Source organism: Strigops habroptila, chromosome 4 (assembly GCF_004027225.2).
Source record: "Strigops habroptila isolate Jane chromosome 4, bStrHab1.2.pri, whole genome shotgun sequence".
NCBI classification, from domain to species: domain Eukaryota; kingdom Metazoa; phylum Chordata; class Aves; order Psittaciformes; family Psittacidae; genus Strigops; species Strigops habroptila.
In genome coordinates, this window is record NC_046358.1 from 33,017,576 (window position 1) to 33,031,008 (window position 13,433).

The following is a 13,433-nucleotide window of genomic DNA, read 5'->3' on the forward strand; positions in this document are numbered from 1 at the left end:
AGGAATCAAATTATGAAGAGCAATTTGGATGGCTAACTAATCCTGGAGACTTCCTTATGCTTCAAAAAATCAACATGAAATTTTATAATTAGTATGGTCTGTAGGCATCATGATTATAGACCCTAGAAAAAAGAACTAGCTTTCTCTATAACCACAAGAATTACAAACTTAACTTGAAAAAACACCATATAATTGAAATTCTCAATTGTATGACTTCACAAATGTCTTCAAATGAAGCAGAACCCAACTGCTGGATTTATCTTAGTGAAAGAGAAGAACCTTTATAAAAGGCTAATTGAAATAATTTCATTATCAAAAAATGAAGATAATTCTTAGTCTTTATAGAAGATTGATTTTATTTAAAAATATTCCAATGTCGGAATCAGTAACCCTTGAAGTTCCGGTGCATAAGAAATAATAAATCATGCTGTTCAAAGTAATTTCGAATGCAACTTAAATATATTGGCGAAGTGAAATAAAGTTATCAATGTAAGTATATGCAACAATAGAAAATTACTAGACTCATGATTTCATTTAAGTCTTGTCTTACAGTTGTATGTACAAAATGCACTCCCTCCAGATATTCAAGTACTTTCAGTGTCACATTTGGCAATGTGAGTGGTTCTGTCATGATTATGTCAAACCTTGGGGCTAAAAGGTATATATGCACTAGAATGCACTTCAAGGGCAGTCTTTTGCATCAGGAGGGGAGTGCAGAGAAGAGAAAGTGAACCGAAGGGCTGTTTATTTTGGTAGGCAGTAAAAATGTAACAGATTTGCCTTCCCCAGTATAAACTAAAGTATTTTCTAGTGTGAGGTGTCCCTGCCCATGGCAGGGGGATTGAAACTAGATGGTCTTAAGGTCCTTTCCAATCCTAACCATTCTCTGATTTTTGTTGCTTAGAACTAAAGGATATAAGAAACTTATACCTTCTGTTTCATTTCCTAATTAAAAATAAGAATAATGTAATTTTAAGTCCTATTCAGAAAAATAGTTGTTTTTTCAGGCTTTTGTAAATCAGAAATTTACTGAAAACTTTATTAAATGCAATTTACAGAAATTAAAACAACATATGAGTGCTTTCCTAAATGTAGTAAGTGACTTCAATTTGTGAAATAATGGAAATCAGTCTTAATTCCTGAGTGTGTATTTGCAGTTTTGACAGCTATTGGAGGCACTGCAGATGGTGAACCTTGCCACTTCCCCTTTTTGTTCATGGAGAAGGAATATGCAGAGTGCACTGCAGATGGGAGGGAAGATGGCAGGCTTTGGTGTGCAACAACCTATGATTACAAGAAAGATCAAAAGTGGGGCTTCTGTGAAAGTAAGTAACTTGATGTCTTGTTCAAGTCCTTACTTGTTTCAGTTCTTTTTATGTTCTTTATTTCAGAGTCTAGAAGTCCCTGTCGTATATTAATGTAGACTTTATACTGTGATATACAAGTAATTATAAAGGCAAAGTTCTCATGATGGAAGATTATAATGTAAATGCCACTTCCCAAAACTATTTGGGAAATCTTGCAGTGGAGGCATCTATAAAACTCTTAGTTTCTGAGGCTGTCAGAGTATAGGAAACATTGACAATGTTTCCCACTGTATGCACTGATCTGTTGCATGAAGGCAACCCTTCTGTAGAAACGTCCTCGTGAAGGAGGAAACTTTTTCTTCCTTGCACAGCTCACTTTAGAGCAATTAAAAGAATATTTTAACAGCAAACTTGTACATGGAAGATATCATGTGAGAAGAAACTGTCTACCAAGATACCCACCACACCTTCTTTAGACAGCTATTTGTAATCACTTGGGTCATTTAGTGGTCTTCAGAAACATATTTCTGGTTGTATTTTCCCTTTAGAAAGCGCAGCTGTGTAACTGGAGCTCTGAAGATACCTGGTTTGTTGGGTTTTGTGTTGTGTTTTTTTTTTCTTTTCTAGCTGAAGAGCAGTCTAATAAGAGAAGGCAGATGCAAGAAGCTGAGGATGTTTATCAGACTGGAATGAAAATCCTTAATGAAAGTAGTAAAAAGGCTCAGAAGAAAGAGTAAGTCTACCTTCTCCGCCTCAACAAGAAAAGGATGCCATAGCTGGTCACTGTGGCTTAACTGGAAAAGAACTTAAATGAGTTGCCCTTTATTGGACTTGGATCAAACTATGCAGTGTTAGTACTGAAAATGAATAGTAATTTCAGGGTATTTAGAAAAACAAATTTATCCCTGCTTTCCTCTGAATCCACTAAAAATTGTATAAGACTAATTTCTGAAGAATGAATGTCATCAAAACATTGACTTAATGCTTGTAGATGAAACAAACAAACATAAAAAAAGGAGTGAAACAAGTATTCTGTTCATTCTGGTCTGTTTACTTTCTACTCTGTATATATCCAATAACCGATGAAATGGTTGTCAGCTTACCACTATAATTAAGAATAGCTATGTTAATTTAGAACTCCCTGATACTCAAGTTGGCAACTTCATCACTAAGTGGTAACTTCAGGCTGCTGACTATTACATGAGCACTATTACAATATTAAACTTGTTCATGTAGATAAGGGAGTGTATTTCTACTTCAAGTATCAGGGAAACTGAAGCACAGCTAGAAGCTGTCCATCACATTTTGGCAGAGACAAGTATCTGTTAGACTCTGACTGGTATTCTATTATATAAAATAGTGTAGGAATTGTAAAACAATATTAGATCTTAGTTCTCTTGAACACTTTACCCTTTCTTAGAAGGTGAAATTATGTGAGGAACCAGGTGTGCCTCAGCTTGTTCTAAAGAGAGGAAACAAGTCTGAGAATAGAACAGTGGTAAAGAAAAATCTTGGAATGCTCTCAGAGGTCCATGAGCATGCTTGACAGTACTGTGTTATGACGTTTAAAGTTATAGTTTTTAAATTGCTGCGAAACCAGATGCTGTGAAATTACTTTAGAGCACTACTGTAAGTTCTAAGGCTGAAATAACACGGAGTTTCCAGAGAGCTTTCTCATTGTTAGTTTAATTGTTTCATCATAAAATTGATTATCTATACAATTGTCTTGCACCCAATACTCATTGTAGTGTTTTCATTGGAATGATTTTGTTCTCAACAAATCAAAGAGACTCCATAGACTTTAAGACTTCTTTTTTCTGTCATGATGTGAAGCTCTCGGAGTAGTAGTCCTACATGATACCTAGCACAAGACTTAAAATTCTTGCTACAAAAACATAATCACTTTACATAAGGAGTAGAGTGAACTTTAAATCTGGTTTGTCTAGTAGCTAAATCATATGAGTTGTTGCATAGATTGACAATTCGAAGCTGGAACAGAGGACTGTAGGTAGATCTATTTGTAGAAAATAGAGGCTAAAACAGAGGAATAAAACACCTTCCCAGAATCTTCAAGTCTATGAATGGAATCCGCTTCTTTGCCTCAAAGTGACTAAGAAATTGTTTTCTTTTAAGAGCGTATCAATATCTTCTGAAAGCAGCTGACATGAATCATACCAAGGCAATGGAGAAAGTGTCTTATGCTTTCTTGTTTGGGGATTACCTAAAGCAGAACATACAGTCATCAAAAGAACTATTTGAAAAATTAACAGAAGAAGGTTCTCCTAAAGGACAAATGGTATGTATGTCCTTAGATTCTGCAGAAGTTCTTACAGGTTTATAAATTGTTTTATAGATGGTACTTTAAGGTGATTTTATAGATCGTTCTTGCATCCAAAACAGAATGACAACAGTAAGTGGTATCTGTTGCCTGGCTAAAAAAGACAGCAGACAGTGCTGCTTTTTTAAACTGTTCAAGAACTTGATGTAAAACACTTGATTCAGGAAACTGTATATTATTAATGCTTGACTAAGCATTTCCTAACCCTGACTACTCGTTGCTTTTACCTTTTAAAATTTCACCAGTGCCTTGCTTTGATTCAAAGATTGTCCCCCAAATGGTTCTGCTTTACCTGGCTTCTGCATGCTGCTAGCATTACTGAGGGTGCAGTAGCAAATGGCACCTGCACCCTCAGTGTAAACATATGGAAACAGTTCTTCCCTTTTGAGTTTAAAAAAACAGCACTGCCAGTAATATAGTATAATGGCAGTTTTTTCATTTAATCTCTTATCTGTTCTGTCACTGACTAGGTTGGGTGTAGAAGTCAAAAAATGGGTAGATACAGGTGACTCCAGCCAACAGATCTTCTCCGAAACTCTGTGTTCTATTGTGGTTTGTGTGGGATGTTGTGGCTTTTCATCTGCAGTTTTATCTTTGACTTTGATATAAGTCGATATACACATGCACAAGTTTATAATCTAGGAAGTTATAAACTCCTAGGAATCTTGAAAGCTGTTTAGTGGAATGGGACTCCCTTTGTCCGTGTGCCTTTGAACATTATAGAATTGTTCATATGTAATTGTACACATGTAATGTCATATAATGTGGGTGTTATCAATTTTAATGTCTCAATATCTGAATATACTTATTGTTCTCTTTTGATTTGGAAGTGTCAGCTTCTTTAGGAATTAATCCTGTTTCTTTTAGCTCTTTGGCTACCAAGTCTCTTGCTGTTTCCTGTTTAATGTTGGAGTGCTGATTCAGCATAGGAAGCCGGAACATGTTTTCTCTAGAGATTTTATATCTTAATGAAGATCTTGACTTTTATTGGTCTAGAATTCAGTAGTGTCTGCATGAGGTGATTAGTTTTGTGTGTGTGCTTTCAGAATTATCTGGAATATTCTTAGAACACTGTGAAATATAAACACCTCTATATATACACTGTTATCTTCTGTGCTACCAGTTTCTTTTCTGAGCCACACAGCTGTAACAGGTGTTATAGACAGAGCAGTAATTATGTAAACTTTAAGAATAAAAATAGCTTGTGAAAAAACCTCAGCCAAACAGCTCTGTGCATTCTAACTGCTTATAGTCATAAATGCAAGTAACCCATGGCAGAACAGATGCAAAATACGAAATTCATAGGATCTGTTACACAGTAAATCAAACTGTAAGACTTCTATGCTAGGGTCATAGGCAACTGCATAATTTAGAAACTTAATGTTTTAAAAGGGGCAGAAAAGGCACTAGATGCAGGAGGTACCAAAGTGAAGGTAGAGCTTGGCATGTTCTTTGCAGCTTTGAATCATTGTTTGACTTTATACTTAAGTATTCCAGGAAAACTGGTTTCAAAGTATGTGCTGACAAACTTTATTTTATTTCTAGGCTCTTGGATTTCTATATGCATCTGGTCTAGGAGTCAATTCTAGTCAAGCTAAGGTAACATAGAAATCTTCAGCATGTGCTCTTCAGCATGTGCTCTTGTATTTTACCTTGGAGGCAGATGTTATCTAAGTAACCAGTGATTTTTGTTTTAAGGCCCTGGTGTATTACACTTTTGGAGCTCTAGGAGGAAATCTGATCGCCCATATGATCTTAGTAAGTAAGATAGTTAATAACTTTACACATGCACAAACTTTCTTGTAATCTTAAATTTTTAATGTAAGATTTGCATTCATGTGAATACACTGTCCAGATGTTAGATAATTATGCTTGCATTGCATGGGCAATAGTATCTTTCCCGTTATTCCTTGTTAACTTAAGGAATAGTCTGCTCATTTTAAGCTGTATGCCACTATGAATTTAGATGGACCATGTTTGCATCTCTTGACTTAAAGCAGAAGTGTCAGACTTTTAATTCTTATAGGCTAATAAGAACTGTGAAAGCCAGAAATCTTTACAAAAGATCTTTTATGTAATTATATATTAATATAATTAGTATTGTGAGATTTGACAATAAAGTGCAACATGTGTAAGTAAAAGGCTTTAGTTTTTCATCCATAAGTATCATTCTGCTTATTTGGTTTATCCTGAGTAATATCTGAAGTATATTGGCTATGCTTAACCTTTAATTATACCAGTCAGTTGCTTTTCATGCAGACTTGTGGCTTTTGTTTTGCCTATTGTATCATCAAATCTTGCTCAAGTAAGGTGAAAAAAGTTTGTAACCTGGCAAGCAGTATGTTGTCAAATAACCAATAGTCCCATATTTTTGTATTTTCCGTCTAGGGTTACCGGTACTGGGTTGGGATAGGAGTCCTTCCAAGTTGTGAATCTGCTCTCACTCACTACCGACTTGTAGCTAATCATGGTAAAAACTTGTTACTAGGCTAATGTTCTTGACTTTTATCTGTATTTTTGTATCATTCACCTAGAAGATACTATAAGTACTATCAACACTAATAATATAAAAATAGAGAATTCCTGCTATTAAACAAGTTATCTGTTTGGCTCTGAGTCATGATATGCTATTTTAATCTCTTATCTATTGAAATGTCTTTAATTCTTAGAGAACATCAAAGTAATTCATTCTTTCCATATAACAGTTTGAAGCTCTGTAGAGATCTGGTTTTACTAAGTAGGAGTGTAATATTTGTATTGAACAAAACTGAAAATTTCTTACTTGTTTTCCAGTTGCTAGTGACATTTCTTTGACTGGTGGCACAGTGGTTCAGAGAATTCGCTTAGCAGATGAAGTAGAAAATCCAGGAATGGCAAGTGGGATGCTAGAAGACGACTTGATTCAGTATTACCAGTTTTTAGCAGAGAAAGGAGATGTACAAGCACAGGTAAGATTAAGTTCACCTGGTGACATGCAGAGGTTGTCAAGAATTACAGAAACAGCTTTATGAAAATGGAAAGTCATTGGAGCTTTAGTTTTTTCTTCCTCCTAAATCAACCTGTTTGCTATTTCCTGTTTAGTTTCTATGAGAAGAAGCTTACACCTTAGTGTGTTTAAGGTAGAACTTGGACAGAATATGGATTTTTTTTTTTTTTTTGTGGAAAAGAAATTCAAAACATTACAACTTTAGTATCTTAGGAAAAAGGATCTTGGCTTTCACTAGAAACCAGCCAGACCAGTTTAAGGATAGCTTTAGATGTTGTGGAGGAAGAACAGGCTCTGTCAGGGGACCTCAATTTGTTGCTGTACCTGTTCTTGCATGACTTCTGCATACTGCAGGCTGGACCTCTTCTAGACATAATGCAGAAGGGTGGGACACTAATAAAGGCAAATTGTCACAATTGAAGTTGCTCATATATGACTTAAGAATTAGGCAGGCAGAATTCAAATGAACTATAATTATTTTGTATCTGGAACAGTCATGTCACTTTTATCTAGGCTAAATTTCTGCTTAGGCTAATGTGGAAAAATAGGGCTCTACTGCAGTTATTGAAGCAAATCTGTGCCTTCAGACTTTGTGGCATCTTTAAGTCTGATGTTGTCTGTCTTTGTGCATTTAATTAGCTCACTGGTATCTGTGTTAATGGAAAAGAAAGTCCCTAAAGAAAACTTAGTTATTTGCAATGTAAAATTTATTTTTAGGTTGGCCTTGGACAGCTGCACTTACATGGTGGAAGAGGAGTAGAGCAAAATCATCAGGTACCCTTTCTGTATATCTCATGCATATTACCCGTGGTGGAGAGTGAAAAAGTATAGCTGAGACCACAGTGAAGCAAAAGTGTTTTAAGTACTACTGTAAGGTATTTAATGACTTCAGTATTCCGGTTTGATAAAATTCATTCAATAAAACTCAATCTTTATGTGACTAATACATGGAGCTGATTTTCTTACACAATCAATTTTAGACTAATAATCTTAGAAATGAGGAAGTCAGAAACAAAGACCAGGTTTTCATCAAGTACTACTTGAAACCAGCTGAGCTTTTGCACATGTGGTAGAATCTCCATGATGCATTGTGTGTGCATTAGCAATCATAGCCTTATTTGCAAGAATAATTTGCTTCTGTAGGCAAAACAGTGCAACTTTCAATACTAAGGATATTAAGTGTGCATGGAAAACTTTCACTGATGTTGGCCAACCTACATACTGCTTGTAGAAGTTAAAATAGCTAACCTTTTCTTAAAGTGTGTATTGAAAAAATGGAGAGGTGAGGATGTGCAGTCCTGATAATTATTTCAAACTCTGCTACTGACCAGAAATCATTTAATGGTCATCGCATTTAAAATACCTTAAAATGACTGCACTAGAAGGGTTCAGAGATTGTCAGTGGGTCAGAATTAGTATAACCAATCTCTTTGTAAAACTGGGAATAGGAACTGGGAGATCGCCCTCTTCTAAACAAGGTTTTGGAGCTACAATAAGGAAACAAAATTTACCTGTGTAGCTTGTACCATATAGCAGTTGTAGTATTTTTATAAAAAAATACTACAAATAATAATACTACAAATAATACTTCTATTATAAATAGAATACAGTATAAATAATACAAATAATACTGCAAATAATACTACTATTTTATATTTATTTTTCCTCAGCTCAGTGTTCTGATTATAAGTGGGGAACCCTGTTACATATATTAAATTAGGTGGGATCCATAACTCTTGTCCCCAGAAGAACCTGGTAACTTGGCAAACAAACTCTGCTCCATTTGCAAGAAAAGGTACTCAAACCATAGTCATGGTGGCTAAAATTCTTGTTTTCTTCCCTACAGCGAGCGTTTGAGTACTTCAATCAAGCAGCTAATGCTGGCAATTCACATGCCATGGCCTTTCTAGGAAAGGTAAGATGAACACTCTCAAAAGTAAGCAAATTGACTGCCTTTCAATGAAAAATAATAAATATTTCCTACTTTCTGATATCAGGCCATATAAAACTTGAATGCTGGATTTGAAGCATTTCAGTTCTGCTACTGTTTTGAATTTTCTTGCAGTCTATTATGTCTAGTCTAAATTTTCTACTTCACTTTAGGATTTTTTGTGTTTTCAAAATAGTGCTTGAACTAGATTTAAAAAAAAAAATAATCAAATAGTTAAATACCTAAATGTCCTTTTTCTGTGGTAGAGTTGAAAATTCAGAGTAGGCCCCTATGCTCTCCAGTGTGTTGGACAGAAGTTTCTCAACATTTTTCTTATTGGGAAATATGAAGTTCAGGAAGGAAAGGGGAAAGACATCTGTATTCTTATTCCTTGTAGAAAACTGAGGCACCTGAGTCAGAGTTGCCAATAGGTCTGCATGTACTCTGAACCAAAGCCTGAGTCTGTCTGCAAGGTGGGCCATTGTTTCAGTTTTCTCAGATTTAAATCCTTATTTAATATAAAACACGATAGACAAGCTGCTAATGGTGATGTTAGTATCTTACTGCTTAGGTATTTAGGTCACTTGCCTGAGATCTAGGTGGCAGGATACCTTCACCCTCTGAGGAGCTAAATCCTTATTGCTCTATTTGAGTACACTTTAAGGTTATGCTGCAATAAGCAGCAGCTCTAGTTCATCTTCAGGCTGTCACTGCAGTAGAGATTCATGTCCTTAGAACATGAAAAAAATAGTATAATATGCTAGTCAAGGCACCCAACAGGAGGAATTGCAGGTTTCTGCTTTCTCTATTGCTTGAGTCTATCTAATAAATGCTGAAATGAACAGGGTTTAGTAACTAATTTTTGCTTTGTTTTCAAGAGGTATTTTAACTGCCAGTGTAGTTAGACTTCCAGTTGTCTCACAAAATTTTTGCTTGTGTTCTTTACTGCACACTGGTAGAACTCAAAGTTGAAGGGTATTTTAGTGAAAACTTTCTAATTTTATGGGAAATTCATTCTCCATTTTGACAGTTAAACCCTCTGAATCTGAATTTTACAGTTTAAAGATGTGTTTTCTGCTTCTGGGCAAGTTTTTTAATGACTATTCAGTAATGTAATAGTCAGAATAGTCTAATAGTGCAATAGTCACCCTCATACGCAAAATGAAGATGGTTCATGATCTCCATGCTAAACTGACTTCTTCAGCTGTTCTTCAATAATACCTTTCTCTTTCAGATGTACTCAGAAGGAAGTGATGTTGTACCTCAGAGCAATGAAACAGCTCTTCAGTATTTCAAGAAAGCTGCTGATATGGTATGATTATCTTTAAGCTAGAAATACAGCATGTGTACTAAAAAGCTGATTAGCTCAGAAATGCTGCAAATGCTTCTTTTTGTGCACTTCCACATGCATATACCTACTCCCAACTTCTTTCCCAGATTAACCCATAATTCAACCCTGCTTGTCTGAATATGTAAGAAACTGCCTTCAGTTCTGATCATGGTGGTTAATGAAGCTATGTTCAGTACAAGGAGTCTAACTCTCATGAATGCTGGCATCAGTATGAAATACTGACCACCTAAGTAGCCTGACATTCTGTAAAGTGTTAGTTTTCATTAATCTGAACCTGTATTGTCACAGCTGCTTTTAAATTGAGACAGATTCTCAGGTTTCCTGTAGTTGTTTTGGGAGCTTCTGTAGCATCTGGAGCATTCTCAAACTTGGAAAAATTGAAGAAGAATAAGTTATTAATGCCCCACCTTTCTGTGAGTGTGGGTTATAAATTTTGTATGACATTCTGAAAGTGCACAGCAGACTTTATTAACTAGTATTGAAAGCTTTCCTTTTTCCTTTCGACTACCTGTGTAATTACTGAATAAAATTTACCAAAGATGCTATTTTCTGCCTAAATAACTATTATTAGCTAGGAGCAAAGTTAAAACAAATATACCTTAAGCACTGCTTGTTTTAGTGATTTTAAAGATAAGTTTGAAAGATGCACCTGTAGGTTTTGCCTTTCTTTGCAGAAGTGTTTTCCTATGTTTTCAGGGTAACCCAGTTGGACAGAGTGGATTAGGAATGGCTTACCTTTACGGAAGAGGTGTTCCAGTGGTAAGTCATTTTTCTAATCATAGGTGATTGTGTAACTGTTGTCAACACACTTTTTCTCTGGAGTGAAGTGCTGCAAAAGACTTATTTATGAAGATTTCTGTTACATTGAAAACTTCGTGAGGAAATCTGTAATAAAATAAAAAAAATCACTATGGAGTCAGCAGCTCTGAAACATGCAAAGTTCCCTCTAAGTTCAAAATGTTGCTGAAGCTGTGAGAAATGCATAACTGTGAATTTTTAGCAGTTTTGAACTTGGATCTAATTTTCTCGTGAAATAAAAGAAATCCAAACTGTTCCCGAGAGCGGAGGAACACTTTGAAACTTTTAATTATTTCGTGTGCCTTGTGGCTTATCCCATGAGGTTTCTTTTCAAATGTTTTATATTTAACTATGTGAACAGGTACTTAAAAGTTGTATTAGCCCAAAGTTGAGAAAGTAAGTTAAGTAATTGTTCTAGAAACAGAACACGGCATCCGTTCCATGATGCATAACTGTTGATAGCAATGCTATATGCCAGCTTTGAGATAGCTACAGACTCAAGACATGCCAATATCATTGTAGGGTGTTTCATTTTTTGTTTCCAAATTTTGACCAGGTGAATAGAACATCTTGCTGTAATTTTTCTGTAATATAGATTTGTCCTTACATATGCATACACGCCTATTGTCTTTCTTTATGTAAATTGTGATGTATTGCAAGGCTCTGATGACTGGACCGTGTCTTCCTGCAGAACTATGAGCTAGCACTGAAGTATTTCCAGAAGGCTGCAGAACAGGGATGGGTTGATGGACAGCTTCAACTAGGTTCCATGTATTACAGTAAGTGGCATCAAAATAATGGTTTGCCAGGTCTGAGCGTCTGCCCTTTCAGTAACTGTTCACTAGGTGGCAATAGAAGTGTGTGTATATATATACAGCATGTAGGTTGGTTTAACTGGATTGACTTTATATTTTATTGTTTTTTCTTAACACTTTCACAGTGGTTTTCTTTAATAATTTTAAAGACTAAGTACATACTGTATTTCATACAACTTGGCTTTTCAAGAGGGGTTAATAGCAATGACTTACTCTTCCTTTTAGATGGCATTGGAGTCAAGAGAGACTATAAACAAGCCTTGAAGTATTTCAACTTGGCCTCCCAGGGTGGCCATATTCTTGCATTTTATAATCTGGCTCAAATGCATGCTACTGGCACTGGAGTGATGCGATCCTGTCATACTGCTGTTGAAGTAAGGTCATCCATTTATAAGGGTCAAATAATACTGGCTTGCAAAAAGTTGAATATAACCATGTAAGCTTATGTAGGAAATCTGTCTTGGCTAAAATCCACTGGTGACTGCAGAGCCAGGGCTATGAAAAGGCAAAGTGATATATTATCAAATTCATTTGTATCTCACGAGAAAAATCTGTTTTCATATGTTGATATGGCAAGTTTGTATTTGCTTTATTAACTCTGAAGAAAATCAAAAGAATGTAATACGAAGTAAATACTTGTAAGTACCAAATTCTTCATTTAAGCATGGGTTTAAGTATAACAGAAAAGCTCATCTTAAGAATAATTCTGAGTAACCATCTGAATCTTGGCATGTGTTTGCTTAGTAACCTGTATCTTAAAGTAAGCCTGTCTTAAGCAGGCTTAATCTATTAAGTGAATTAATCTATCAAGTTTTTCCTGTGAAATGTAAATATTTTGAACAGGCATTTGAATGTTAAAGGTTTACATCTTGTAAAACCTAAATTTCTGAAGTTGCTAACAACCAGTCTTCCCCCATATTTGTTTTATTCCCCTGCAGTTGTTTAAGAACGTATGTGAACGGGGGCGTTGGTCTGAAAGACTGATGACTGCCTACAACAGCTATAAAGATGGTGATTCAAATTCTGCTGTGGTTCAGTATCTTCTTCTGGCAGAGCAAGGCTACGAAGTTGCACAAAGCAATGCTGCTTTCATATTTGACCAGAGTAAGGACCTGTATCTGTACTGAATTTTTTTTGGAGTTGGCCTGCAGTAGCCCATTTGGTAGAATGCTAGGGTGCTCAAAGATAAAATTACTCTTGTTCAGTTAGAACTTCAGTGAGATTGTTGTCCTCTTGCCTGCTCTTCCCACTGGAAAGCAGTCAGTTTTAATTTTCACCTCTAAGGATAACTTTCTGGCCTAAAAGTTAAAATACACTTAAATTCTGACTTAGAGGATTTAAAAATGGGATAGGGAGAAAATGCTTTAGAGGCTTGCACAGTACTGAAGAGTCTCTTCCCTGGACTTCCTAAACACAGCCTTAACATTTTTAAATCTGTGAAGCAGGAAAAGTAGGAATTGCATTAGTTTTACCTTTGGCTTTTACTATGCCTTGCCTACAAGCTTCAGTTTTCTTTGTTCTTTATCTTGCTATGTCTTTTCTCAGCACTCTTCCCTCCCCCTCTCCCCTGAAGTTTTTTGTAACTTTACTCGTACTACTCTTGAAACGGGGATGAAGAGCTGGGCAGTTGGTTCTGTTAGACTTGAAAAAACTTGTCCTAGATCTCTTATTGCAACCTAGGTGGCTAGAACTTGGATTTCTTAGAGTTTAAGGTCATAGGGAAACAATGGAAGTACAAGCGACAAATCTATCTAGAAACTACAAAACACAGTATTTTAAACTTTCGAGATCTCAAATCCAGAAATCTAGGACTCTTATTACCATCTTTAGGGCTTTATATCTTAATATAAAAATTAGCATATCAGCCATCAATAGCTGTTCTAACATCTTAATTTTTTATTAATGTTT

The 13,433-nt window shown here is 35.6% G+C and overlaps 1 protein-coding gene across 4 annotated transcripts in view; it reads left to right on the forward strand.

The window, feature by feature from the left end:
• The window catches only part of SEL1L (SEL1L adaptor subunit of ERAD E3 ubiquitin ligase), a 34,259-nt gene that overhangs the window by 10,543 nt on the left and 10,283 nt on the right, over positions 1-13,433 (forward strand). For 3 of the 4 annotated variants that reach the window (XM_030482064.1, XM_030482065.1, XM_030482063.1), the window contains exons 4-17: positions 1,158-1,325; positions 1,935-2,040; positions 3,441-3,603; positions 5,191-5,244; positions 5,344-5,403; positions 6,034-6,115; positions 6,439-6,593; positions 7,349-7,405; positions 8,478-8,546; positions 9,796-9,873; positions 10,609-10,671; positions 11,402-11,489; positions 11,751-11,899; positions 12,464-12,629. In XM_030482064.1, the coding sequence (XP_030337924.1) occupies positions 1,158-1,325; positions 1,935-2,040; positions 3,441-3,603; positions 5,191-5,244; positions 5,344-5,403; positions 6,034-6,115; positions 6,439-6,593; positions 7,349-7,405; positions 8,478-8,546; positions 9,796-9,873; positions 10,609-10,671; positions 11,402-11,489; positions 11,751-11,899; positions 12,464-12,629 (1,458 nt within the window). Of the gene's footprint in view, positions 1-1,157; positions 1,326-1,934; positions 2,041-3,440; positions 3,604-5,190; positions 5,245-5,343; positions 5,404-6,033; positions 6,116-6,438; positions 6,594-7,348; positions 7,406-8,477; positions 8,547-9,795; positions 9,874-10,608; positions 10,685-10,973; positions 11,370-11,401; positions 11,490-11,750; positions 11,900-12,463; positions 12,630-13,433 lie in introns of those variants that run through there. The other variant, XM_030482066.1, reaches the window with a different exon arrangement.